Below are 27,950 nucleotides of genomic sequence, written 5' to 3' on the forward strand. Positions count from 1 at the left end.
TCCCAACCACTGTGCTTATAATATGACTCTCATCTAAAGAATAGAAATCCTAATTCACTGCCCCTCCCACTCTAGTTTCTTTATTCATTTTTGGTTTGTTTTGTTTTTTAAACAAGCCTTTTTATTTCCTGGTGCTTTTCATTTCAGTTCCTCATCCTTCCACAGAGCGCTTTTCTGTAAATAGATCCCAGAACTGGAAAATATCTAATACTATTTGATGATGATGACAATGAAGACAAAGAATGATCACCATGATGAGGATGATTACTACACAAACAATCGAAAAGAATTGCTCAATTCAATGAGTATTTAACCTTAGCTGTCTTAGAAAGTATGATAAATGTTCAGCATAATCCCCATTGCTACTTAACAATTAAAGAACTCTTTAGAATAAGATAAAGAAGTTCATCAAAATATTTTAGTAATAATATATATATATTTTAGTAATATATTTTTGCAAATATTTGGGTCTAGAGTCAAATTTCTGAGTTAAGCAGATAAATAAATACTCTCCTTACATTTCCAATAGGTTTATTGTAACATGCGAAAAAATGGTGCTCACTCTGAATGTTATTCTGTTCCTAACTTTGCATCTCTTGCCTGGAATGAAAAGCTCAATGGTAAATTTGATTAACAATGGATATGATGGCACTGTCATTGCAATTAACCCCAGTGTGCCAGAAGATGAAAAACTCATTCAAAACATAAAGGTAAGTGAAAAATTGATTATCCATTTATATTTATTTCATTGAATATTTTCAACTCATGTTACCTAGGCACATACACACATTCACACAGTTACAACTTTCCAAAATTGCTTAGACAGTATTCGTCATTTACATAACATGTATCTAAACTATCAAGATTAATACCTGCTTAGTTTAAATATTATATAGTATATATTAATAGCATTAGTCATTCTCCAAATGAATTATTAAAAGGCCAAACTACTAATATTTGTTCAACTCATTAAGCTAAAAGAAAGACCTTCGAGCTACTGGAGAATTATTTTCAAATTTTATCTTTATGAAGTTACTTTTATAATGTTTCAATAACTAACCTCCATTTAAGCCCTAGAGGTTCATTATCATACATTTTTTTCAGTTGTTCATATTGTTCAACTCTAAAAATTTTGAAATTCTTAGGTATCTGATCTTAAAGAAAATATTACTTATTTTTGAAGTTGACTTACTTCCTAATTTTATCTGGGTTAGTCATTATAATAAAATATTCTATATATAGCACTCTAATATATACTGTTTTCTTTGATCCTCTCAATATCCCTATGAGGTGGTCAAGAATAGAGATTATTAATTACCCTTGTTGTATAAATTGAGAGAAGTGATTTGTACAGTCATACGATAAGTAGCAAAACTGGAATTTGAAGCCAATGACCTACATATTTTTAGAAATTCACTGCTTGGTAAAACTTTGCCTTTTATGAACACATTCTTTATGAGAAGATAACTCAAAATAAATCTAGCAAAATGTTTTTTTCAATTAACAACAGTATAAAATCTACCAAACTTTAAACTCCCAACCCCATTTTAAGCACCTCTGTTCAATTCAATAAGCAACTTGCCAACAGACTGCCAGTCTTAATCACCTTTATATCTCACCTAGCACCCTCACTCCCTGCTCCAACCCATAATGCTGAATGCAGGTCTGGATAAGTGAAAACTAAAGAATTGATTTCTAAGTATATAAAAATGAGAGTTTACAGGCATCTGTTGCCTTGAATGAAAAGCTCAGTGGTAAATTTGATTTACCAGACTAGAAAAATATAGTAAAATGTAACCTATTTTTCAGTTAGTCTTTGCCAAAATATTTGGGGAGAGGGGCTTAAATTAACTTTTTTTTTTTTAAAGATGATGTTGGGGGTAGGAGTTTATTTATTTATTTATTTATTTATTTATTTTTGCATGTTGCATCTTCATTTCTGTGCGAGGGCTTTCTCTAGTTGTGGCAAGCAGGGGCCACTCTTCATCGCAGTGCACGGGCCTCTCACTGTCACGGCCTCTCTTGTTGCGGAGCACAGGCTCCAGACGCGCAGGCTCAGTAGTTGTGGCTCACGGGCCTAGTTGCTCCGTGGCATGTGGGATCCTCCCAGACCAGGGCTCGAACCCGTGGCCCCTGCATTAGCAGGCAGATTCTCAGCCACTGCACCACCAGGGAAGCCCCTAGCTTCTTCTTGTTTGTACATTTTCATTTCATTGTGAAATTGTTACTACAAGGTATTTTTAATTTTTTCAGGAAATGGTAACTGAAGCTTCTACTTACCTGTTTCATGCCACCAAACGAAGAGTTTATTTCAGGAATGTAAGCATTTTAATTCCAATGACCTGGAAGTCAAAATCTGAGTACTTAATGCCAAAACAAGAAGCACATGACCAGGTAGGGTATTTTATCTAGCTCTTAAACTGTTTCTTTCTCCCTGTGATTTAAAAAAATTAATACTCAATTTTTTTTAGTAATTACTGATGATTACTTTAGTATTTAAATTAGTAATATTATGGGTCTTAATTTAGATGAAAAACTCCTTGTTTCTATTGCTCTTGGGATCTGTTTTGGCTTGTCTGTTCTGCTTTTTAGGCAGATGTCATAGTTGCTAATTCTTACCTAAAATATGGAGATGATCCCCATACACTTCAACATGGAAAATGTGGAGAAAAAGGACAATATATACATTTTACTCCAAACTTCTTGTTGACTAATAATTTGCCTATCTATGGGTCCTGAGATAGGGATATCTATTTTATACTTCTATTTTTATTTCCACTGGAAACAAATATAACATTGTGATTAATGGTATTTTAAAAAAATTTTTAAAGGAAAAAATAGTTGTTAATACCTTTGGAAATTTACTAGTTATGTTCAACCTAATTATATTTCTTTTTGTGTGTGTTTAATAATAAAATTAACCATTTATTGATACTAACCCATTTTAACTTCTTTGGCCTTATGAAAGTTGTCAATTTCTAGTTTTCCTTGACTCAGGTTGAGGATATGGGGAAGGGAGACTTAAAATATAAGGAAAATAGTTAAATACAGGTTTCCCCCAAAAGAAGCATTTCCAAAAGAAGCTATCCAAAGAATAGCATCCAAAAGAAGCATTTCTATCCAAAAGAAGCATTTCTATGAAACCTTTCATAAGTCAAGATTGTATACAGCAAAGAAGCAATTACCTTAGGACACATCGTGTTAACAGATGAACAAAATATGTCGAGATAAAGCACAGATGCTCACAGACACAGTTCAAATCTATGGGGTTTGAGAGTGAGATGCTGAGTGCGATTCCCAGGGAAGGAGCTTGGTGGTGCCATTTTTCCTGCTCTGGGTGTGTGCTGTTTGTAAAACAGCTGGCTGCGAAACAAATGCTGATTGCTATTTTTACTTTTTGCTTTTTTTATAAAAGCAAAAGTCCTCTTCGAACTTCTTTCTGTTAGCAAAAACAGGTACTAAGGTCTTTCGTAAAAGTGAAGTGGTGTAACGTGAACTTTCAAAAAGCCGGGATACATGTATTGTAAACATAAATTTATAAGTGGGAATATTCTCTCATATGCAGAGTATTTGTCCATGAGTGGGCCCATCTCCGATGGGGAATATTTGATGAGTATAATGTGGACCAGACATTCTATATTTCCAGAAGAAACACTATTGAAGCAACAAGGTATCATTCTATTGAACAAATCTGTTTTCAAAACCTTTCACTTATGACTTTTTAATTTTCTGTACTAGGCAAACAAAGGCTACCTCAGTGGTTGAATGCTCAGAGTTAACTGCAATATCCAACCTGCCCCACTATATATCTGTCCAACAATTTCTGGTATTACACCTTGGAATCAAGATCAATCAAAATTTGGGAAAATTTTCAGTATTCATGGGAGTTGTACTAAAAATATGTTATTGTCAGAGGAAAGAGAAAGAAAAACGTTGTACCCTAAAACTTAAGATACCTGAGAGTTAGAGTTCAAGTTCCTACCCAATCTTTTATTCCGTTTGATTCATAACCTTTTAAGGTGAATCTGTTTCATTGAAATCAATTAAACTGTTAGAGCCTCATATTAAATATATTTAATTTTCATTTAATCTTGAGCTTAAGAAGTACTTTTCATAAGGATAAGTGAGAAAATTGATTTTTTAAGAAGTATAATTCTGGGTAGATTTAGACAGGTCCTATTTATGAATAGATGAGATATTTAAATTAAAAATGTCAAGCAGGTGGAGTAGTTAATGAGTATTAAAGAACAACAGAAATCAGTGTAATAGAAAATAAGTCTTTAGGATAAAAAACATATTAGAGAAAAGAGGTGTGGTACAAAAATGCCTTTGTGTTGTTTGCTTTCTCTCTCTTAAGCTGCCTAGAATCTTTCCCACAGAGGAGGCTTTCAACCCAGGACACTCATTACTGTCACCTCCTCCCACGCAACTCCTCCCAGCACCGACTCCCTTATTCAAACAATGCTTGTTCATCCTTCAGACTCAGTTTAAATGCTTCTTCCCTAAGTGTCTTTCCTCTCCCTCCATTTGGGGTTAGACATCCTTGACACTGTTCCCAAAGCAATGTGCGTGGGCTTCTCTCACACTGGGCAGTAATTGTCTGTGTTTTAAGATCCTTGAGGGCTGATTTTTTTTTTTTTTAATCCCTTAGCCTTGGACATGGTACAAAGTAAAAGCTAAACAAAGAATGTATCAAACAACCAATTTTTAATAAATTAATGAAAAATAAATGAGTTTCCTTATCAGTCATAAAAAGAGATATATTAGTAAAAACAAGTATCTAAAATAACATTTATTGAGCTCCTACTGTGTGCCAGGCACTTTGTTGGAGGCAGTGTAAGTTTAGTTTTCAGGCTTTTACTCTAGAGCTAACCCTCTTGGAAAACATGACTAACCATCTCCTTTAATCCTTGCAATACAAATAAATTTATTTAAATAGATTAATGTTTTGAAGTTTAATATTAACACAGAATGGGAGTAAATCCTGCAGATAAACAAGAACTCTTTTTATCTTTTACCCATACCCCACCCCACCTCATTCTCTGCCAGGGCCTTGACAATTATAAAGACCAAAAGGTTTGAATGCACAAGCATTTCCATGCAGGGTTTATTTTCATTTCTTCTTTCAGTCTAGCTCAGTGATTTTCAAATGTAAATTGTAAAATGCTGTAAACACAAAAACCACACATGGTTTTGTATGTATGGTATACATGCATATATGTATACATCTATATAGCAATATGTATACGTGTGTATATATATATGTATATGTGTACCATACATAAGAAATTTAAGAGGGTTTTAAGCATAATGTTGACTCTCCCCTCCCTGCTGGGAAGCAACTCCTCTGTATCTCTTAACTCAATTTTCACAACATCCTTGTGAATTAGGAATTATCATCTTAAACTCAAGGTCACAAGGATAATAGATATATTAATCATATTAATGAGCAGTAAACATTAAGAAATATGAATTAACATCATTGTTCTTGTTGAAATCATGGTAAATAGGGGGAAGACACTGCCTACTTTTGTCAAAATGGAATGTTGGTACATGGTCTAGAGCAATTATCACTGAGGGAATGATTTTAGGATGTTAGTCTTTATTCATAATTTCTTTGGCCTTCATGTACAAATATAATCTAATTCTTTCATCACAGATGTTCAACTCATATTACTGGTATAAACGTGGTTTTCAAGAAATGCCAGGGAGGCAGCTGCATAACAAGGCCATGCAGACGTGACTCATAGACAAGGCTGTATGAAGCAAAATGTATATTCATCCCAGAAAAATCCCATACTGCAAGGGAGTCCATTATGTTTATGCAAAGTCTCCATTCTGTAAGTACCTTCTTTTCCTAGTCTCACAAAGGAACCCTTTAGGAAAAATTAATTAGGGAAGCTGGATTTTCTACTATGAAATTATATATACCAATAGAAATAAGGGAAATTACTAAGACAGTTAATTAATAGCCATTTTATCCAGTCCTGTGTGTCCAGTCTTGTCAGGGTGTATCTGGAAATTATTCCACCCTTTCTTACTAGCCTGCTTTCTTTTTTCTTCAGAGGTAGAACTGTACCCTTCTCATTGGCATCACAGAATTTCTTATTACATCCCTTCCCTCATTTGACTTCTGTAGACTTGTGTCTAGAACTACAACCTTACTTTTAATTCTTTCTTCTAAGTGTTATTCATATTACTATTCCAAAGTAATTCATTCTGGGAAAATGAATTTGGGAAATTCAGCTTGGGAAAGTACTGACAGTCTCTACTTTCCATTATCTTCACACTAAAGCACACTAAGTTTTGCAAAGTGATATTGTGAAAACATAAACGGCTCTGTCTCTACAGAACAACAAAAGAGGAGAGGTTCACAATCACCAATCTGACCAATTAAAAAATAACAACACAATAATTCAAGTTCCAAAGCTAATGTTTGACCTGAAATATTTGGTTGAATGTATAAACCTCAGTAGATAAGAACAGGTGACTTGGAGTCAGACAGATCTGATGTCAAAACCCAGTCTGTAATTTTCGAGCTGTGTCACTCTGAGCAAACTGCTAAATCTGAGATTTAATTCTCTAGTCTTTTAAACAGGAATTATAAAACTCACTTTACAGTGTTATTGCTGTTAGTTTTATAAGAGCTAATATAAATAAAGTACGATTACAGTGCTTAGCACAAGGTAAGTATAACATAAACTTAAAATTTTTTTAATTTATAAAATATTTGGATAATAGGGAATTGTCTCTTTCCCTGGATAAATCCAGCCTTAATTAATGCAAACATATTATAGCTACCTAATGAAAGTTTTGAAACATGTAAAAAAGACTTTAAAATATGAAACATATGAAAGTTATCAAAAACAACAAATCAAAATAAAGTATACTATCTCTAGATAGTAAACTAACATTTGAAAGAAGCAAATTTTCATATACCAAATTACTAGCAACATAGACTTCTATGGGTAGAGGTTTGGAAAGGCCTATTATTTCCAATAAGATTTAAAATTGTTTTGGAGTCTAGGGCATTAATGATGAAGGACCTGAGTAAAAATATAGACTCGATATTTTTTTCTAAAACTCCTAAATGAATCCAGTGAGATATTTAAGTAGAAATTGTTTTCCAGCCTAATAAAACTCCCTCCTGGGAATATCTGAAACATGAATCTAGAAGTTTCACTTTAACCTGCTGAATCTGGATCCACAAAGGCAGCCAAAGTTCAGCATCCAAATAGATATCAGATCATGTGATGCAAGAGGATAATTGGAATATATACTGTCTGTACCAAACTATAAATTCCAAAAGCATTTGACTATGAGGAGATAACTCATGCTGCCTACCTGAAAAATAAATGAAAATGAAAGAAAATCATGTAACTGAAATATGGAGGGCAACTAATTATATAAGATATGGCTCAGAGATAAATACTGTACTTTAACCATATATCTTCTGCATAATAACACAACCTTCTAATTATCGTAACATAGACTAAATATATTGCATAGCATCTGTACCCAGGGCATAAGCTCAGACTCAAGAGAAATATGATCTGAAATAATGAATATTCAAGTCCATGATTTTCTTTCTTTAAAATTCATTATTCCCACTTCATGTCCATGTTAGGAACTGAAAAAATATAGAAATAATTAAAAATAACTGTTCTTGAAGAACTCAATTTAGTGAGAGAAGTAGAGATAAAAGAAAAATAAATATGAATACAAAGTAGGAAGAAGTAGAAACTAAGTGCCATGAGAGTACAGCAAATGTCTCCAATTGAAAGTCAGAAAATTGTGTCTAATGAGATGAGTTTTGAGCTGGGATTTGGAAATAAAATTAGTATGAACTTGCTAAAGTAGGAAGGGGAAGGGTATTCTAGGCAAAGAAACAGGTTTACAGAAACAAAGATGGAGAAATACAGGGATGAGAGGGAAGGGATAATGGGATAATATGTATACATATAGCTGATTCACTTTGTTATACAGCAGAAACTAACACAACATTGTAAAGCAATTATACTCCACTAAAAATGTAAAAAGAAAGAAAGAAAGAAAAAAGATTTTAAAAAATAAGAAAAATACAGGATGCCACACATGACTGTACAAGTTGAGCACTGCCCAAATTACTTGCATCATGGTCACTAAAGATTTTCATATTCATTAGAACAATTTTCAGGTAGACAGCAATAAAAGAACTTGAGAAAAGGGCACCTTTTTCTAATTTGCACAAATTTCCTTTTCCATTTGTATTAGCGAGAGCCTTGTGAAAGTTTCTGGCATACTCTAAGGACAGGAGAAAGTTCAATGTTCTATAAGCAAAGCATACATGGTGAGGAAGAAGCAAGAAATGAAATTGAAACACAAAATTGGAACCTACAAAACTAAGGTGTTTGTATTTTATTTTATCAACTTCAGTCTAGTGATGTAACCAGCTTATCCTTTCAGGATGATAATTCTACTGACTGTGAAAAACAAAAGGAAGTGAGATAGTGGAGGCAGGGAGACCAGTTGGAGGGCCATGGCAATAGGCAGATAAGAGACCTGAAGGCCCTGAATAAAGGCAGTGACAGTAGCAAGAGGAGCCACATTTGGTAGGCATTTCATATCATCAAGTTGATTATAAATCACTGCTTTGACTGAAAACTATATTTTTCTCCCATCCAATATAACCCCTTCTGAAAAATGTAGATCAGAAACTTAACAGAAAGAAAACAAACTCTTAAAACTTGAATAAAAGGTATTCAGGTTTAATAATTTAGTTCTAAATCTGAGCTTACAGCAGGAGATTTATATAAGGAGGGCATTTAAAACAACAAAATGATATTTATAAAGCTGAGGCTTTACTGCAAGACGAATTCTTTCCTGAATGCTACTAGTTTATGCTAGTGTTTTTCCAAGTTACTAGGTTTCAAAACTTGGAGGATTTTCATAGATTCTATAGTAATGAAGTATCATTTGGCAGAATTACTGGATACAACTCACCATTTGCAACTCAAAGAGAAGCAATCACATTTCCTCATTTTCTTCCCACATTTTCATTACTTTTTCGGGAGTATTATTTTATTTGTCTAAGTTCACCAGAGCCAATTACATTTGAGATTGTTAGAATATCTGTTCTCAAGTTTTTCAATAAACTATAAAGAGATAGAAAATGCTTAGGCAATTAAAGAAGGCCATTTTCTTTACTCCACTTTTAGGGGGAAGCTAGAAATTACTGCAAATCCTGTCCCTTTTTCCATTAAATTTATTTCAAGGCTTGAGTCCCCCAAGAGTCTAGAAGGGAAAGTAAGAAGTTAGCTTAAGCAGTTGCATCAGCCGCCATCATCCCCCAGTGCTATGATCTACCTATACCTAAAAGAATTACCAAATAAATTTCCAGTGCATATTGATGGTTTTAATTTGCTTTTTCTCCATTCAAATATGCAAAATGGATGTGACAATGTTAGATTATGAAATAATTTTTAACTGTCAGGAGATAAAATCTGTGGAGGATGTACAAGGCAGCCAACTGTATATTTGGAAAGGAAGGTAATGCCTCATCAGTTACCGTACTACTGTCTTTCAACTGATTTTTCCCAGGTGACTGAATTTTGTACAGAAAAAAGACACGATACAGAAGCTCCAAACCTACAAAACAAAATGTGCAATGGCAGAACCACGTGGGATGTAATCATGGACTCTGATGACTTTCAGAATATATCTCCTATGAGAGAAATGAATCCACCGACTCATCCTACATTTTCGTTACTCAAGTCCAAACAGCGGGTAGTCTGTTCGTTACTTGATAAATCTGGAAGCATGAATTCAGTAACACGTTTATTTGTTAGCTCTCCTAAATTAGGTATTTAAGCTAATAGAAATATAATTTAATCTTAGGTTTAGTTCTACTAAGCTAACTAAAAAATATTTTTATTATTCTAATAAATTTTAGTACAGTGATTTTACATGGACAAGCACTAGAAGATAATATACTAAAATAAAAATAATTATTATATTAAGGTTATTGGATTACGGATGATGTTTATTCTTTAACTTTTAGTTCTAACAAGCTAGAAATAACATAACTGAACAAAAAGAAAAGACGAAAATCATCCATAATTCTACGGAGCATATGTCATTCCTATCTTTTTTCTGTTCATGTATTTTGTTTTTCCTCCTCAGAAATGTGATTATATCTTATATAATGTTTTATAATATGATTTTTTTTACTTACTATAACTTAAACACTCCCCAAGGGAAAAAAACGATTCCATGACACAAGTTTTAATGGTCATATGGTATGCACATATTATAATTTAGTCAAATAACCCCCATTATTGGACATTTTGGTGACTTTCAACTTGTTATCAAAAATTATGTTGCAACAAACATTTTTGTGTGCATTTTAAAATTATTTTCTTACTGTTAAAGAAGAAGGTATAAAATTTTAAGGCTTTTCCAAGTATAATATGACTGATTTTTAAAGTTTTTCTTTAATATTATTTCTTTTTAATATAATGAAGAAGTTAAACTCTAAAATACAGTAATCAATTATTATTATGATCTCTGGCCCATGAACTTTGTCTTTCACCAATCTGTCAAGATTGGAGGAAACTCAGGAATTGTTCAGACATCTTTTTCTTACAGGAAGACTGTCTCTTTCGAAAGGATCAAGCAGCAGAACTACACTTGATTCAAATTATCAAAAAGGGATCCTTGGTTGGGATGGTTACATTTGACAGTGTTGCTGAAATCCGAAATCATCTAACAAAAATAACTGATGATGGGCTTCCCTGGTGGCGCAGTGGTTGAGAGTCCGCCTGCCGATGCAGGCGCACGGGTTCGTGTCCCGGTGTGGGAAGATCCCACATGCCGCGGAGCAGCTGGGCCCGTGAGCCATGGCCGCTGAGCCTGTGCGTCCGGAGCCTGTGCTCCGCAACGGGAGAGGCCACAACAGTGAGAGGCCCGCATAACAAAAACAAAAACAAAAACAAAAAAACCAAAAAAACTGATGATGATGTTTACCGAAATCTGCCTCAAGCTGATGGTGGAACTTCAGTTTGCAGGGGACTCAAAGCAGGATTCCAGGTAAGATAAGAATGCTTTTCTAAATATCACTTGCCATTTATCATTGCTTTTAATTTTGTCCAGCTCTCTTGGAACAAGGGTCATGAGCTTAGAGGTCCCTCACTTAAATAATTTTTAAAGACCTTCTGTTGTCTATTGTTCATAGCTGGATCCTCTCAGAGTGGTTATTTCACCCACATGCTCCTGAGGAACTGAGTTGCGCTGAGGAGTGGTTAAAGGGAAGAAAAATCCTGTGTGCACATAATCATCATTACTTAGTTAGGAGCTCCTCATTTCTTTATCACTCCCATAGTCTGAATTTCTATGAGGAGAAAATAATGCTGTTAAGGGGACTGTGGAAGAGGGAGATTACTAATATTTTTATATTACGGATAAAGAAAACCCCAGTTCATCAAGTTAAATTGACATTTAAAAATCACAAAGATAGAGGTAGTTCCTCAAGTATAGTACCAAACTCAAGACAGATGCATAGAAGTTTAATGAAATAAAAATTGTGAACTATATTAAAACACCTTCAGTATTCATCTGAATTTCTTCCAACCTAAGACAGCCTCTATTTAAGCCTATTTATATTCTTTTTCAGTGAAAGGAAAACCGTTTCCTTTCACTGACCCTCTCATTGCCTCAGCTACAAAGTGGAGACTGTTAGTCTTATTTTGGCCACTAGTTAATATCGTCTCTTAGTTTTCCTCATGATATCTGTTTCCTGTAAATCATATTGCTTTAAGAAAACACACAAGTTCTAGATTCAGACAAACCTGGAATTCTGGTTCTATTATGCCCTAGCTAAATGACTGTGGGTGAGTTACTCAACTAAGAAAGTCTCAGTTTCCTCAATTAATGAAATGTGGAAAGTAACAGAACCTATCTCATTTAATAGGAACTATGTCAGACAAATAAGGGCTCCCCTAATGTTCATAGCAGCATCATTTACAATAGCCATGATACGGAAGCAATCCAAGTGTTCATCAAGAGATGAATGAATAAAGAAGATGTAGGGTGTATGTATATATATATATATAATACATATATACAATGCAATATTACTCAGCCATAAGAAAGAATGGAATTCTTCCATTTGCAACAATGTGGATGGACGTAGAGGGCATGATGCTTAGGAAAATAAGTCAGACAGAGAAAGACAAAAACTCTGTTATCAATTATATGTAGAATCTAGAAAATAACACAAACAGATGTATAGAACAAAACAGAAACAGACTCACAGATATAGAGAACAATCTAGTGGTTACCAGTGGGGAGAGGAAAGGGAAAGGTGCAAGATTAGGGTATGGTATTAAGAGATAAAACTACTACATATAAAATAAGTAAGCAACAAGGATATATTGTATAGCACTGGGAAATATAGCCATTATTTTGTAATAACTTTAAATAGAGTATAATTCATAAAAAGAGTGAATTACTATGTTGTACACCTGAAACCTTGTAAACTTTGTAAATTCATAAAAAGAGTAAATTACTATGTTGTACACCTGAAACTTTGTAAACTTTTAACATTGTAAATCAACTATAATTCAATAAAAAAGATAAACAAGTGCTCAAGAAAGGATTGCTATTATAAAAATCATAATTCTCATATATGTCTATTCACTTCTAAAATATGACAGTACTATATCTTGGGAATATGTTATAATGTTTGTGCATGTTGGTTCATACATGTTTTTCTTAATATGTTTTGATATATATCTATGACATTTTGACCACAGAGTCTATTACTGAAGAGATTATATCAAATTACATTCAGACATATAAAAAACCTCTGTTACTCATGTAAAGAAACCATATCAACATATAAGCTTTTACTTACAGAATCATAATAATATCTGAAATTTATTGAGCATATACTGCATCAGTGCCTACGTTAAATGCTTTACATTCATGATCTTACTTTATCATTACCATTAATGTTTTAGTCAGGCACTATTTTTATGCCCATTTTGCACATAAAGAAACTGAGGTTCAGAGTAATTAAATATCTTTCTCAAGATCATAGAGTCAGTAATTGGTAAATCTGTTCTTTCTTACTCCAAAGTTCAAAAAGGTAATCATTACAGTGAGCTATTTATAGAACTCTATTATAAATATATATTCATATATATGAATGATAGAGAAACTAAACACTAGCTATTCTATTTAGCAAATGGCGGAGCTAGAATTTACTCTCAATTTGTTTGAGTAAATTGTCTTAGCCACTACTTTTGGTAAAAATCAGGAAAATACCCCCCAAATTATAATACTTGATAAATTCAGGAACTTCTTTCTTCATGACAGGTCAATGTTTTTTCCAGGAAATCCTGAGATTCTTCAATTAGCAACTAAAATGCGTTAAAAGGCACGTCACATCATTTAACTTTGAACACCTGCCTTCAGTCACGGCCTTACAAATGTTATCTAGTGTGCAAACTTCCAAACTGCCTGGGTCATTTGCCTCTACCCCAAGTATCTCCTGGGATAATAAAAATAGCTAACATTCATTGAGTACTTACTATGGGTTAGACATTGTTCTCAGTGTTTTATTCTTTCTCTCTTGGGTAGCTTAAGTATATGTGAAAGCACTGTTAACATTCTGCCTTTGGAAACCTACAAGACCATTCTACATTACACTCATTTCCAAACCAACAAAACCTGGAATGACAATACAAAGTTTCCTTTTGCCTATTCTGATGCATAGGACTAAAAACTTCTCCAAGACTAAAGAACAGATTTATTCTTAGCTTAATTTATTTAGATATTATATTCTATAATTAATAATCTGGTTTTTTACTATCAGGCAGTTATCCACAGTAACCAAAGCACTTCTGGTTCTGAAATCATATTACTAACTGATAGGGAAGATAATGAAATAAACTTATGCTCTGAGGAGGTAAAACAAAGTGATGCGATCATCCACACCATTGCTCTGGGACCTTCTGCTGCCAAAGAACTGGAGACACTGTCAGATATGACAGGTAAACCTTTGGAATAGAGTTTGAATAGAAAACACTTTTTCAGTTTCTCTCATTCCAGGGGCTCTTTCCCCTTAAACTACAAACTGCTCAAAATTTTCCTATTCTAAAAAATTAATCTTTGTCCTTTCCTTGTCCTTGTCCTTCAAATTAATATATTTCCTCTCCCCACCCCCACTTCTCTCCATTTCTACCTATATTAACTTTTTCTAATATTAGTCAACATTTTCTGTCTTCATTCATTTCTCACCACTTTCTACCAATACCACCAAAGTGAAACTTCTTTCTCCATGGTTACTAATGACATTCAACTGAAGTTCCAAAATTCTGGCTCAGCATCTGTCCTGCTCAATCTTAAAGTAGAGATTCAGATAGCCCTATTTCACTGAGGAAGAAATGTAAACCTAGAGAATAGAAATCATTTGCCCAAGGCTAGAGTTAGAGACCTGATTACTGAGTCTTGCTCTCTGAAATCCATTCTTTTCCAGCTCCTGACACCTAAGTTATCTCCCTCTTCATTAACTCCTGTATCACTTATTTTCTGCACTTAATCAATTTTTACTTTATTCTAAACTGTCACTCTCTAATTGTTTTGGTATATCTTAGATAAAATTAGAAAATAAGCAGCTAGTTTAAAAATTGTCTTTAATTTTCATAATGTTATTTGGTGATTAGATCAGCTTTACTAATGTGGAAAGCACTTAAATCTAATGACTGATATAAAAATAATATTTGGCTAGTTTTTTTCTTTGTTCTAACATATTTTGAGCAAGGTTTAGTTATTGTAGGATTACATCTAGGATACTGATATATTAAAAGTTCCTAAGGTCTGGGAAATTCATCTTCTGTAAGTTTAAAAAAGAAAAATTTTAATGTATTTTATAGTATATTGATAAGAGTATAATAGCAAACATGATTTTCCCATTTAAAATTAGTATTATATGGAATATTACTCAGCCATAAAAAAGAACAAAATAATGCCATTTGCAGCAACAAGGATGGACCTAGAGGTTGTCATACTGAGTGAAGCAAGTCAGACACAGAAAGACAAATATCATATGATATTGCTTATAAGTGGAATCTAAAAAAATGGTACAAATAAACTTATTTACAAAACAGAAAGAGTCACAGATGTAGAAAACAAACTTATGGTTACCAGGGGCAAAAGCAGTGGGAGGGATAAATTGGGAGACTGGGATTCACATATACACACTACTATATATAAAATAGATAACTAATAAGGACCTACTGTATAGCACAGGGGACTCTACTCAACAGGGAAGAGCATCTAAAAAAGATTGGACATATGTATATGTATAACTGATTCACTTTGCTGTATACCTGAAACTAACACAACATTGTGAATCAACTATAGTCCAATAAAAATTTAAAAAATAAAATTAGTATTATAAAGGTAAATAAAATTCCATTTTAGGAGGACATCATTTTTATGCCAATAAAGACATAAATGGCCTTACTAATGCTTTCAGTAGAATTTCATCTAGAAGTGGCAGCATCACTCAGCAGGCTATTCAGGTCAGTATCTTTAAAAAAATTCTTTGCTTTTTTACACTTGTAATAACTTTTTGTTATCCTAAATAGTAACTTCTTTCTCTAATAAATAACTATTCTGCCTGAAAACATTTCAGGTGTAACATCCTTATTGAATTTGCTTTTTGTGATACTTATAGTCACTTTTTCTTTTGATTTTTCTATTTTTTATCAGTATAAATGCTTTTTATTTGCAAAATTCTTCAAAATAATTCTTAGTTATTTTAATTGAAATCTTAAAAGTATATTTAGAATTACTCTGAACTGACTAAACTTTGAAATGTTACTAACTGTAATAACAAATCAGTTTCACATGTTTGTTGTTTTTATTTATGTAACAGTTGGAAAGCAAAGCCTTGACAATTACAGGAAGGAAATGGATAAATGGTACAGTGCCTATGGACAGTACAATTGGAAATGCCACCTTCTTTGTTGTCACATGGACAATACAAAAGCCAGAAATTCTTCTCCAAGGTCCACAAGGAAAGAAATATAAAACCTCAGATTTCAAAGAAGATAAGCTAAATATTTGATCTGCTTGTCTTTGAATACCAGGTATTGCAGAAGTAAGAATATTTTTTAAATTTTCTCCATGCTTTATCAACCAATTTTGAGGAAAAAATGAAGATAACATCATATACAGGAGTAGGAAGATATTACAAAAGCTCTCAAATAGGTATTTTTAAAATTTTCAGACAGGTACTTGGACTTACAGCCTTCTAAATAATCATGCCAGCCCTCAAATGCAAACGGTGACAGTGACTACTCGAGCAAGAAGTCCTACTATACTCCCAGTAATTGAAACAGGTCACAAGTCAAACTACAGCCCATTACCCTAACCCACTGATTGTTTATGCACAAGTCAGTCAAGGGTTTTTGCCTGTACTGGGAATCAATGTAACAGCCATTATAGAAACTGAAGATGGACATCAAGTAACATTAGAGCTATGGGACAACGGTGCAGGTAATAAGAATCTGCGTCAACTTCCACTGAACTTAAAATCCTACTATAATCACATGACTTAGAAGTCAATATTTCCTATATATGCTAATGAAACATATTTTAAGTGAATTTAATTTTAATGTTTTTAAAACTTTTTAACTTTTCAATTAGTTATCTTGTCTAGGCATAAACATGAGCACATTTATCTTCTTTAAATTTTATGAACAATTTTGCCTTTCCCATGTAACAAGAGTACAGTTTTTCTCTATTTTCATTAGTGTCGGTGTTTTGCATATGCTTTCTGTGGTTTAGTTATATTTTCCTTATTTTGTTAGGAGTCTCTTATGAAATAATAATAGCTAATATTAATTGAATGCTTACCATGAATTAGACTTTTCCAAAGTCAAAGTTTGGCAAGTGGCCAAGCCAGGCTTTGAACCCAAGTAGTTTGATTCTAGGGCTCATGTGCTTAAAAAATTGTGCTATACTATTGCCCAAAATAGCTTCCATCACTAGTGCTCATGAAGTTGATATTGTCATTTTTACTTTGTTGTTATGTCTAATATTACATTTCAATATCAAGGTACTGATACTGTCAAGAATGATGGCATCTACTCAAGATATTTTACAGATTATCATGGAAGCGGTAGATACAGTTTAAAAGGACATGCCCAGGAAAGAAACAACATGGCTAGGCTAAGTTTAAGACAACAACAGAACAAAGCTCTGTACATACCAGGCTATGTTGAAAATGGTAAGTGGCATTAAAATAGAAATGTGTCATTTATTTAGGTAAATTATATGTGGCAAGCATTTAAATTATAATGTACTATGGAAAACCTAGTTATATAATCACCTTTATGTTTCAAAACCATATTTATGTTAACAGACCTAGCATAGGACTATGTTTCCAATATGTTTTGTTTACATCTCCTTCGGTTCATTTACATTGAAAAAAGAAATTACTCAGCACGTCCTACGTGGCAAGCATTTTGCTAGATGCTGGAACTACAGAGATAAATAAGTTGCCATCCTTGTCCTTGAAGAATTTACAGTCAAGAAGTAAAGATGGATAGGTTAAAAGATAGTACTAACATTGCACGTCTCCTCATCAATTTTATTTATTTTTTAAAAATATTTATTTGGCTGCATTGGATTGTAGTTGCAGGATCTTCATTTGCAGCATGTGGGATCTTTTGTTGTGGCACGGGGGCTCTTCGTTGCGGCGCAGGCTCTTCGTTTTGGGGCACGAGCTCCTCTCTAGTTAGACCCTGTGGGCTCAGTAGCAGCAGTGAGCGGGCTCTCTAGTTGTGGCACACGGGCTCTTGAGTGCGTAGACTTAGTCGCCCCACAGCATGTGGAATATTAGTTCCCAAACCAGGGATCGCACCCATGTCCCCTACTTTGGAGGCGGATTCTTACCCACTGGACCACCAGGGAAGTCCCTCCTCATCAATCTTTAAATGACACCAATAAAACAAGCTTTTTTTTCACTAAAAGCTGTTACTTTTTCAATGGCTGCTATCAATCAATATTAACCCTCTACAGCTGCAAATGAGATTATGAAATAAAGAATAGGTATCACAATATGAAAAGTTACAAAATTGCTGTTTTGGTAGGTAAAATTATACGGAACTGGCCCAGATCTGGAGTCAAAGGTGACGTGGCAAAAGCTGAAATGGACTTTAACAGACTAACCTCTAGAGTGTCGTTTACTGTATCAGGAGCTCCTCCTCCTGGTAATCACCCTCACATGTTCCCACCCGCTAAAATTACAGACCTTGAGGCTAAGTTTAAAGAAGATCATATTCAACTTTCATGGACAGCCCCTAGCAATGTCCTAGATAAAGGAAACAGTAAGTTTCATATTACATTTAAAAATATCATATACTAAAAGAAATCCCACTGGTTTTCATTTGCTAAAAATTTTCTAATGTCTTATTTATATATAATATGTATAGATTGTCTACTATGGGCCACCTATTTTCATATGTGAAAACTTAAGCTGCAAGAAATAATGAACTGGACCAAAGTACTTCACATTAAATAAATTATAAGTCTAACTCACTCTCGTCAGATTCTGTTGTGCCAAACTGCCTCTCACAGTATGAACCATCTTAGAAATTACTTGGAGAAGACTGGCTTAAGAGCTTTCTGTTGCATCCCTTTCTCCCTAACAGGGAAAACTTTTTCTAAGTATTTCTGTACTTGCACAATTTCATTCATTGATTGACCTTTTGTTGAATTTTCAAATACTATTAGGTTCTTTTTTTTTTTTTTTTTTTTTTTTAAGATTTGTGCACTCAGAGGGAAAACAGCAGAAGCAAGAAAAACCACAATACTGCCACCTGTGGAACAAAAACCACATTCATAGAAAGTCAGACAAGATGAAAAGGCAGAGGGCTATGTACCAGATGAAGGAACAAGATAAAACCCCAGAAAAATAACCAAATGAAGAGGACATAGGCAACCTTCCAGAAAAAGAATTCAGAATAATGATAGTGAAGATGATCCAGGACCTCGGAAAAGAATGGAGGCAAAGATCGAGAAGATGCAAGAAATGTTTAACAAAGACCTAGAAGAATTAAACAAACAAACAGAGATGAACAATACAATAACTGAAATGAAAACTACACTAGAAAGAACCAATAGCAGAATAACTGAGGCAGAAGAACAGATAAGTGACCTGGAAGACAAATGGTGGAATTCACTGCTGTGGAACACAATAAAGAAAAACGAATGAAAAGAAATGAAGACAGCCTAAGAGACCTCTAGGACAATATGAAACGCAACAACATTCCCATTATAGGGGTCCCAGAAGGAGAAGAGACAGAGAAAGGACCCGGAAAATATTTGAAGAGATTATAGTCGAAAACTTCCCTAACATGGGAAACGAAATAGACACCCAAGTCCAGGAAGCGCAGAGAGTCCCAGGCAGGATAAACCCAAGGAGAAACACACTGAGACACATAGTACTCAAATTGGCAAAACTTAAAGACAAAGAAAAAGTATTGAAAGCAGCAAGGGAAAAATGACAAATAACATACAAGGGAACTCCCATAAGGTCAATGGCTGATTTCTCAGCAGAAACTCTACAATCCAGAAGGGAGTGGCATGATATACTTAAAGTGATGAAAGGGAAAAACCTACAACCAAGACTACTCTACCCGGCAAGGATCTCATTCAGATTCGATGGAGAAATAAAAAGCTTTACAAACAAGCAAAAGCTAAGAGAATTCAGCACCACCAAACCAGCTCTAGAACAAATGCAAAAGGAACTTCTCTACATGGGAAACACAAGAGAAGAAAAGGACCTACAAAAACAAACCCAAAACAATAAAGAAAATGGTAATAGGAACATACATATCGATAATTACCTTAAACGTGAATGGATTAAATGCTCCACTCAAAGGACACAGGCTTGCCGAATGGATACAAAAACAAGACCCATATATATGCTGTCTACAAGAGATCCCACTTTAGACCTAGGGACACATACAGACTGAAAGTGAGGGGATGGAAAAAGATATTCCATGTAAGGGAAATCAAAAGAAAGCTGGACTAGCAATACTCACATCAGATAAAATAGACTTTAAGATAAAGAATGTTACAAGAGACAAGGAAGGACACTACATAAGATCAAGGTATCAATACAATAAGAAGATATAACAATTATAAATATATATGCACCCAACATAGAAGCACCTCAATACATAAGGCAACTGCTAACAGGTCTAAAAGAGAAAATCGACAGTAACACAAAAATAGTGGGGGACTTTAACACCTCACTTACACCAATGGACAGATCATCCAAAGTGAAAATAAATATAAAAAGTTTTGTATAAAAAATAAATAAAATTAAATTTAAAATTTTTTAAAATTATATAACTTGCACTTAGTTGAGTGCACAAATCTTTTTTTTTATATATAGCAGGCTCTTATTAGTCATCAATTTTATACACATCAGGGTATACATGTCAATCCCAATCACCCAATTCATCACACCACCACCACCACCACCCCGCTGCTTTCCCCCCCTTGGTGTCCATACGTTTGTGCTCTACATCTGTGTCTGTATTTCTGCCCTGCAAACTGGTTCATCTGTACCATTTTTCTAGATTCCACATATATGCGTTAATATACGATATTTGTTTTTCTCTTTCTGACTTACTTCACTCTGTATGACAGTCTCTAGATCCATCCACATCTCTACAAATGACCCAATTGTGTTCCCTTTTATGGCTGAGTAACATTCCATTGTATATATGTACCACATCCTCTTTATCCATTCGTCTGTCGATGGACATTTAGGTTGCTTCCATGACCAGGCTATTGTAAATAGTGCTGCAATGAACATTGGGATGCATGTGTCTTTTTGAATTATAGTTTTCTCTGGGTTTACGCCCAGTAGTGAGATTGCTGGGTCATATGGTAATTCTATTTTTAGTTTTTTAAGGAACATCCATACTGTGCTCCATAGTGGCTGTATCAATTTACATTCCCACCAACAGTGCAAGAGGGGAGGGCTCCCTTTTCTCCACACCCTCTCCAGCATTTGTTGTTTGTAGATTTTCTGATGATGCCCATTCTAACTGGTGTGAGGTGATACCTCATTGTAGTTTTGATTTGCATTTCTCTAATAATTAGTGATGTTGAGCAGCTTTTCATGTGCTTGTTGGCCATCTGTATGTCTTCTTTGGAGAAATGTCTATTTAGGTCTTCTGCCCATTTTTGGATTGGGTTGTTTGTTTTTTTAATATTGAGCTGCATGAGCTGTTTATATATTTTGGAGATTAATCCTTTGTCCGTGGATTCATTTGCAAATATTTTCTCCTATTCTGAGGGCTGTCTTTTCGTCTTGATTGTAGTTTGCTTTGCAAAAGCTTTTAAGTTTCATTAGGTCCCATTTGTTTCTTTTTGTTTTTATTTCCATTACTCTAGGACGTGGATCAAAAAAGATCTTGCTGTGATTTATGTCAAAGAGTGTTCTTCCTATGTTTTCCTCTAAGGCTATTAGGTTCTTAAGAAACAATGCTTACCCTCAACAGTTAGTTGAGTGCAGAAGATACTTCCTGCAAATAAACAGATAATTTTACAGAATATGATGAGATATGCCATTGGATGGCCACTTCTGCTTGAGGGTTAAGATCACAAGGTATATCTTAAAAGGCTTTTCAGGGAAGACTATCCCTGACCTAAGGCTTGAAGAATGAGAGAAGTTAGCCAAGTTAAATGAAGATTTCCCAGAGAGAGAGAGGATCTCATGCAGAGATTTGGCTGTGGAGTTTGAATTAGAGTTCAAGGCCAAAATATCTCATTCATTCCAAGTTCCTTAGAATAAATTGCCATCATTCCAGTAAGCTTAAATCACTTTCAGCTTTGCTTTAAATTTAACTAAATTAAATTAGTATTTATTGAATGCGTACCATATTCCAGTATTGTGCTAGACTAGTAGATTCTTTTGTTTTTTTTTTTAAATTCATTTTTGGCTACATTGGGTCTTCGTTGCTGCATGCGAGTTTCTCTAGTTGCGGCGAGTGGGGGCTACTCGTCATTGTGGTGAGCGGGCTTCTCATTGCAGTGGCTTCTCTTGTTGTGGAGCACAGGCTCTAGGCACGCGGGCTTCAGTTGTTGCAGCACGTGGGTTCAGTAGTTGTGGCTTGGGGCTCTAGAGAGCAGGCTTAGTTGTGGCTCACAGGCTTAGCTGCTCCACGGCATGTGGGATTTTCCTGGACCCGGGCTTGAACCCATGTCCCCTGCATTGGCAGGTGGATTCTTAACTACTGTACCACCAGGGACACCCTAAACTAGTAGATTCTTATGGGGTAAAGCCAATCTTGCTATTTTCCCTTTAAGGTGGTAAAATGAAAGCAATATGCATATCAATAGACACATATCTCAGAGGTTGTCAGTGCTGAAAAGCCACTTTCAATGCTATTTCTCCTGGGTTATAATAAACCCCTTACTATATGCTCTGAAAAGAAATGATGCTTTTAATCTTTCATTTCCCATGTAGCTATATTTCTTTTTATCATTATTACACAATGAAAAAAAATCATTCTAAAGCCAAAGGAAACATAAAATACCCATGAAGTGCTCTTTGTACTTCAATATTGAGATTCTTATCATGACAGCTCTGAAATACATTATGACCCTTAAAAATACGGTGAAATTAAAAAGAAACTTCCACTGAAAAAGCCATAAATGAAATTATCTGACCAAATGTTTAATTCTGAATTGAATTCAGTTAAGATCAAGCCTTCAGTTCATGATTGGCTTCATAATAAATGTCCCTTATGCTGATTATAGGAACTAAAAGAAGGAAGAAAGTATTTCATACATACATTGGGAGAGAAAAAAAAAAACAAAAAAAACTTCACTGTGTTTAACCTCAAATGCCTCAAATAGGTGGGATCTGATCGTCCTCTTTCCTTGTGACAAATAGGAAGATACTGTAGTTGCTATCAAATTTTACCCTTAGGCATTGCAAAAGGAGGTAGTAGAAGTATCTCAAAAAATAAATATCTATATATTTTTGAATAAAAACCTTAAATTTTCTGGGACCCAATTTCCATACCTGTCAAATATGCAAATCAGACTAGATGACCTAAAATTACTAAAACAAGTAGATGTAATTCTAATATTTTATGATCCTCTAATTTTGTCATTTTGGGCATCAAGTGAATATCTCTATTGTTGTTCAACAAGTAATATTTTTATTAAGGTATAATTGACCTACAACACTATGTTAGTTCCAGGTGCATAACATAGTGATTTGATATATCTATACAATACAAAATGATCACCACTTTAAGTCTAGTTACCATCTGTCACCATACTAAATTACTATAGTATTACTGACTATATTCCCCATGCTGTACATTTCATCCCCATGACTAATCTATTTTTTTAAAGTTTGTACCTCTTAATCTCCCTCACCTATTTAACTCATTCCCCCCACTCCCCTCCCCTTTGGCAAATACTTATTTGTTCTCCATATCTATGAGTCTATTTCTGTTTTGTTATGTTTGTTTTTTAGATTCCACATATAAGTGAAATCATGTGGTATTTGTCCTTTTCTGTCTGACATAATTCACTTAGCATAATACCCTCTAGGTCCATCCATGTTGTCACAAAAGGCAAGACTTCATTATTTTTTATGGCAGAGTAATATTCCATTGTGTATATATACCACATCTTCTTTAACCATTCATCTATCAATGGACACTTAGGTTGTTCCATATCTTGGCTATTGAAAATAATGCTTCAATGAACACAGAAGTGCATATATCATTTTGAATTAGAGTTTTTGTTTTCTTCAGAAAAATACCCAGAAGTAGAATTGCTGGATTGTATGGTAGTTCTATTTTTAATTCTTTTAGTAACCTCCATACCATTTTCCATAGTGGCTGCACCAACCAACATTCCCACCAACAGTGCAAGAGGATTCCCTTTTCTCCACATTCTCACCAACACTTGTTATTTGTTGTCTTTTTGATAAAATACATTCTGACAGGTGCAAGGTAGTTTTGATTTGCATTTCCCTGATGATTGGTGATGTTGAGCATCTTTTCATGTGTCTGTTGGGGCCTAGAAGTAATTAAGGAGGTCAAATACATGCCCAACACAGTATCAGATACTCTAGTTCATACAAAAAGAGTACTCTAGTTCATACAAAAACATACTTTTGCTCTCAAAAATAATATGTTCAAATTGAAAAGATAAACTGAACCTCTATAAAACTGGAAAACTCCTTTCCATGCAATAAGAGTTCATGGAAGAGAGTCATAAGGGGATGAAATACATGACCAGGACTTCATGAAGAAACTGGACCTCCTGTTGGACCTTCAAGAATGAGTACAATTTGCATAGATAGGGAGAGGGAGGCACATTCCAGGGAGTCATGACAGGGAAAAAAGGAACTAAATAATATGATCAAAGTCAAGAAAGCAAAATTTCACAATGAAATATTTGAATTAAAGTAAGTGATGGATGGATAGATAGATAGATCGACGTAAATGGAATGCAGAGAGGATGTAAAGAGTAGGGGAATAGATCAGATCAATAAGGCCTATTTATTGAAAGACTAGAATTTTAAGGCACAGGGCCTGAATTTAAAAAAAAAAAACACTAAATTGAAGTTATTCACCACATGCTTAAAACATCTTCAACACTTCATGAAAAAAATAAAGTCTTCACTTCAAAAAAGACATCTGATGTTTTATTGTTCATGGCATTTCATAATGTGAGAATATATTTCTATATCGATGGCCCTTGTAGATTTCTAAAACCATTTTGAAATGAAACATTTGTCAGCATCTTTCTTTCCTTTCTTGATAAAGTAACAGTAAAAACAGCTAATATTTCAAACATTTATTAACTCCCATTGTGCTAAATACTTTTCATGCATTATCACATATAATGCTCATCACTAGCATTCCGTAAATATTTGTTGAATGAACTGAATGACCGATTCTCTATTTTACAGATAAGAAGACTAAAGGTAAGAAGGGGTAAATAAATTTTTCTTTGTTACAGCCAGAAAATAGTAGAACTAAGGTGCTAATCAAAGTCTGCCTAGCTCCTAAACATGTTTATTTGGTACACATTCCAGCCTCTCTGCCTCCCTTTGCTCTTTATCCTTATCCCTGGCTCCCACTCTACTTATCTGCTCTCTTCCTCACCCGTCCCATTACTCTCTCTCAGCTTAATGAGAAATAATACAGGCATAGAGTACTGAGTATCTTTACTATACTCAAACATTACTGTGTTCCTTGTTCTAAATTAAAAGTGGACTCAGTTCTTCATATTTCTATTTCTAAAAAGAAATCTAGATTCCATTTTTAGTACTATACAATTTTGAATTAATTCTTTGTGATTAGATAACTAGATAAAAAACTGTTCCCATATTTTTTCTTAAAATAAAGAATATGGAATAACCAGACAAAAAACCCAGTGTGCATTTCTGATAGGCCCCTAAATGCAAGGCAATGTGGTAGCAATAAGGCATCCTAGTGATTCTAACGTACATGAAATATCTGTTTGTTTTCCAGCCAATAGGTACATTATAAGAATAAGTAAGAGTTTCCTGGATCTCCGAGAAGATTTTGACAATGCTGCTTTAGTGAATACTTCAAGTCTAATACCTAAGGAGGCCAGCTCAATAGAAAATTTTGAATTTAAGTCAGAACCTTTTAAAATAGAAAATGTTAACCTATATTGCAGTCCAAGTCATCAATGAAGCCAATAACACCTCAGAGGTTTCTAATGTTGCACAAATAGCCAAGCTTATTCCTCTGTCAGAAGACAGTGTCCCTGCTCTGGGTACCAAAATTTCTGCAATCAGCCTGGCAATTTTTGTATTAGTTTGTACATTATTTTGTATTATGATTTTATCTGTATTTTAAACTAGGAATTGTATCAGAACTGAAATTCAATGTTATACATATTTGGTAAACGTTTATTTAGAATTTAATTTGCTATACTCATTGTCTTTTATAAAGCTGTTTGAAATATACAAGTGAATGTACAAAAGTAGTAAATTTCCTAAGTACTTGAGTTTAATAGTTCTAATTAGTCTCAATGTAAGCAAAATGAATATACCATTTCCTATCTTTTAAAAATTCCATTTATTAACTCAATATAAAATAAAATACAGATTTTATTTGCTGGCTTTTTTTTTTTTTGGCTGCACCTTGCGGCTTGTGGGATCTTATTTCCCCAAACAGGGATTGAACCCTGGCCACGCCAGAGAGCTGAATCCTAACCACTAAGCCACTAGGGAACTCCCTACCTGCCGGCTTTTTAAGAAACATTTTCAAAGTGTGCTAAAAATTCATTTGGTATTGTATATTAACAAAATCAAAATTCATCCAAGCCATTTGAAAAATATTTATGAATCCACAATAGAAAAAATTTTATGGTAGAATTATTTAGGTTTCATTTTTATTATGAATGAATAATTCATGTTAAAATAAACTATAATCAAAAAGAGTATAATTTTTCAATGAAATATGGTCCAAAGCAGTAAGGAGGTCAAATTTGTTTTTTATCATTGATTAAATGTGGTCTATCACATGGGGAGGAGGAAGGGTAAGCTGGGACGAAGTGAGAGGGTAACATTGACATGACAAGTGTAAAATAGATAGCTAATGGGAAGCAGCTGCATAGCACAGGGAAATCAGCTCGTTGCTTTGCGACCTAGAGGGGTGGGATAAAGAGGGTGGGAGGGAGATGCAAGAGGGAGGGGATATTGGGATATACGTATGCATATAGGTGATTCACTTTGTTATGCAGCAGAAACTAACACAACATTGTAAAGCTATTATACTCCAATAAAGATGTTAAAAAAAAAACAAAGTGGTCTATCAAAGCTTTGACCCTAGGCATGAAATGACCATTAGACAACAAGAATAATTTTTTTTGTATGAATTGTGGAACATCACTAAAGTCCCATTTATATTCTGAGACCATTATTATTAGGTCCTAAGAATATCACCAAGATGCTCCATCAAGGCAGGGATCTTTTTTTGACTGCTGTATCCTCAGCATCTAGAATAGTACTTGACACATACTAGATATTCAATAAATATTCATGAAAACAAACTAATGAAAATTTTCATACCATCAAAGAAATTCAAATTTGACCAATTACATCAAAAAATATCCACAAGATATCATGTGCACATGGTATTGTAAGGATCTGATATAATGAAAACTAACCACTTAATAATAGTGATCTGAAACAACACATAGCATTTCAGGAAATTAACTGTATCATTTCAACAGAATTTATAAACTACCTAAGAAAATGTAAATTAAGCTATGAATATAGCAATAGTGTGATTTTTTCTGAGGGAGAAAGAGACAGAGAGAGTAACAGTTATATTAGAGGAAAATTCTTTGTTTACAGGCAGGAATATTTCAAAAACTCTTTGAATGTCTGAAAGGAGGTTATATGATACATCTGGAAAAGTTGGAAAAAATTATAAGACATTAGCAAACCAAATCCAGAAGAATATATAAAAAATAATAACCAAGTTGAATTTATGACCAAGTTGAATTTACCCTAGGAATCCAAAGATGGTTTAATATTAGAAAATCAATGTAATTTACCACATTAATGGATTAAAAAGGGAAACTATATTGTCATTTCAATACACATATAAAATTATATTATAATTCAACCACCATTATTCATTAAAAATGAAACCTTTGAAAACTTTATTAACCTGATATTATGAACTTTAATGTCCAATCTTAACCTTTAAAAAAATTTTAAAAGAGGGCATTAAATCTTCAAGTAGGATGAGAAATTAGACACAAAAGAGGAAGAATTCTAAATTCTGAGGAAAACAAATCACTTAAGAGTCTATAAATCATAAAAAATTACTGTTGATTATGAAAGTCTCAAAGGGTCAAGGAAT

At 34.0% G+C, this 27,950-nt stretch overlaps 1 protein-coding gene across 1 annotated transcript; it reads left to right on the forward strand.

The window, feature by feature from the left end:
• Positions 1-504: 504 nt before the first annotated feature.
• Positions 505-26,009, forward strand: LOC307183367 (calcium-activated chloride channel regulator 1-like). Its single transcript, XM_079915771.1, is given in 20 exon segments — positions 505-710; positions 2,254-2,394; positions 2,593-2,732; positions 3,566-3,670; positions 5,660-5,747; positions 5,751-5,840; positions 9,580-9,807; positions 10,627-10,775; positions 10,989-11,067; positions 13,856-14,033; positions 15,466-15,566; positions 15,923-16,111; positions 16,115-16,126; positions 16,130-16,147; positions 16,277-16,392; positions 16,394-16,545; positions 17,108-17,278; positions 18,144-18,380; positions 25,578-25,740; positions 25,742-26,009. Coding segments are annotated over 20 exon segments (2,706 nt in total). The 5' UTR covers positions 505-551; the 3' UTR covers positions 25,932-26,009.
• The last annotated feature ends 1,941 nt before the right edge of the window (positions 26,010-27,950 follow it).

Source organism: Stenella coeruleoalba, assembly GCF_951394435.1.
Source record: "Stenella coeruleoalba genome assembly, chromosome: 1".
In the NCBI taxonomy this organism is placed as follows: Eukaryota; Metazoa; Chordata; class Mammalia; order Artiodactyla; family Delphinidae; genus Stenella; species Stenella coeruleoalba.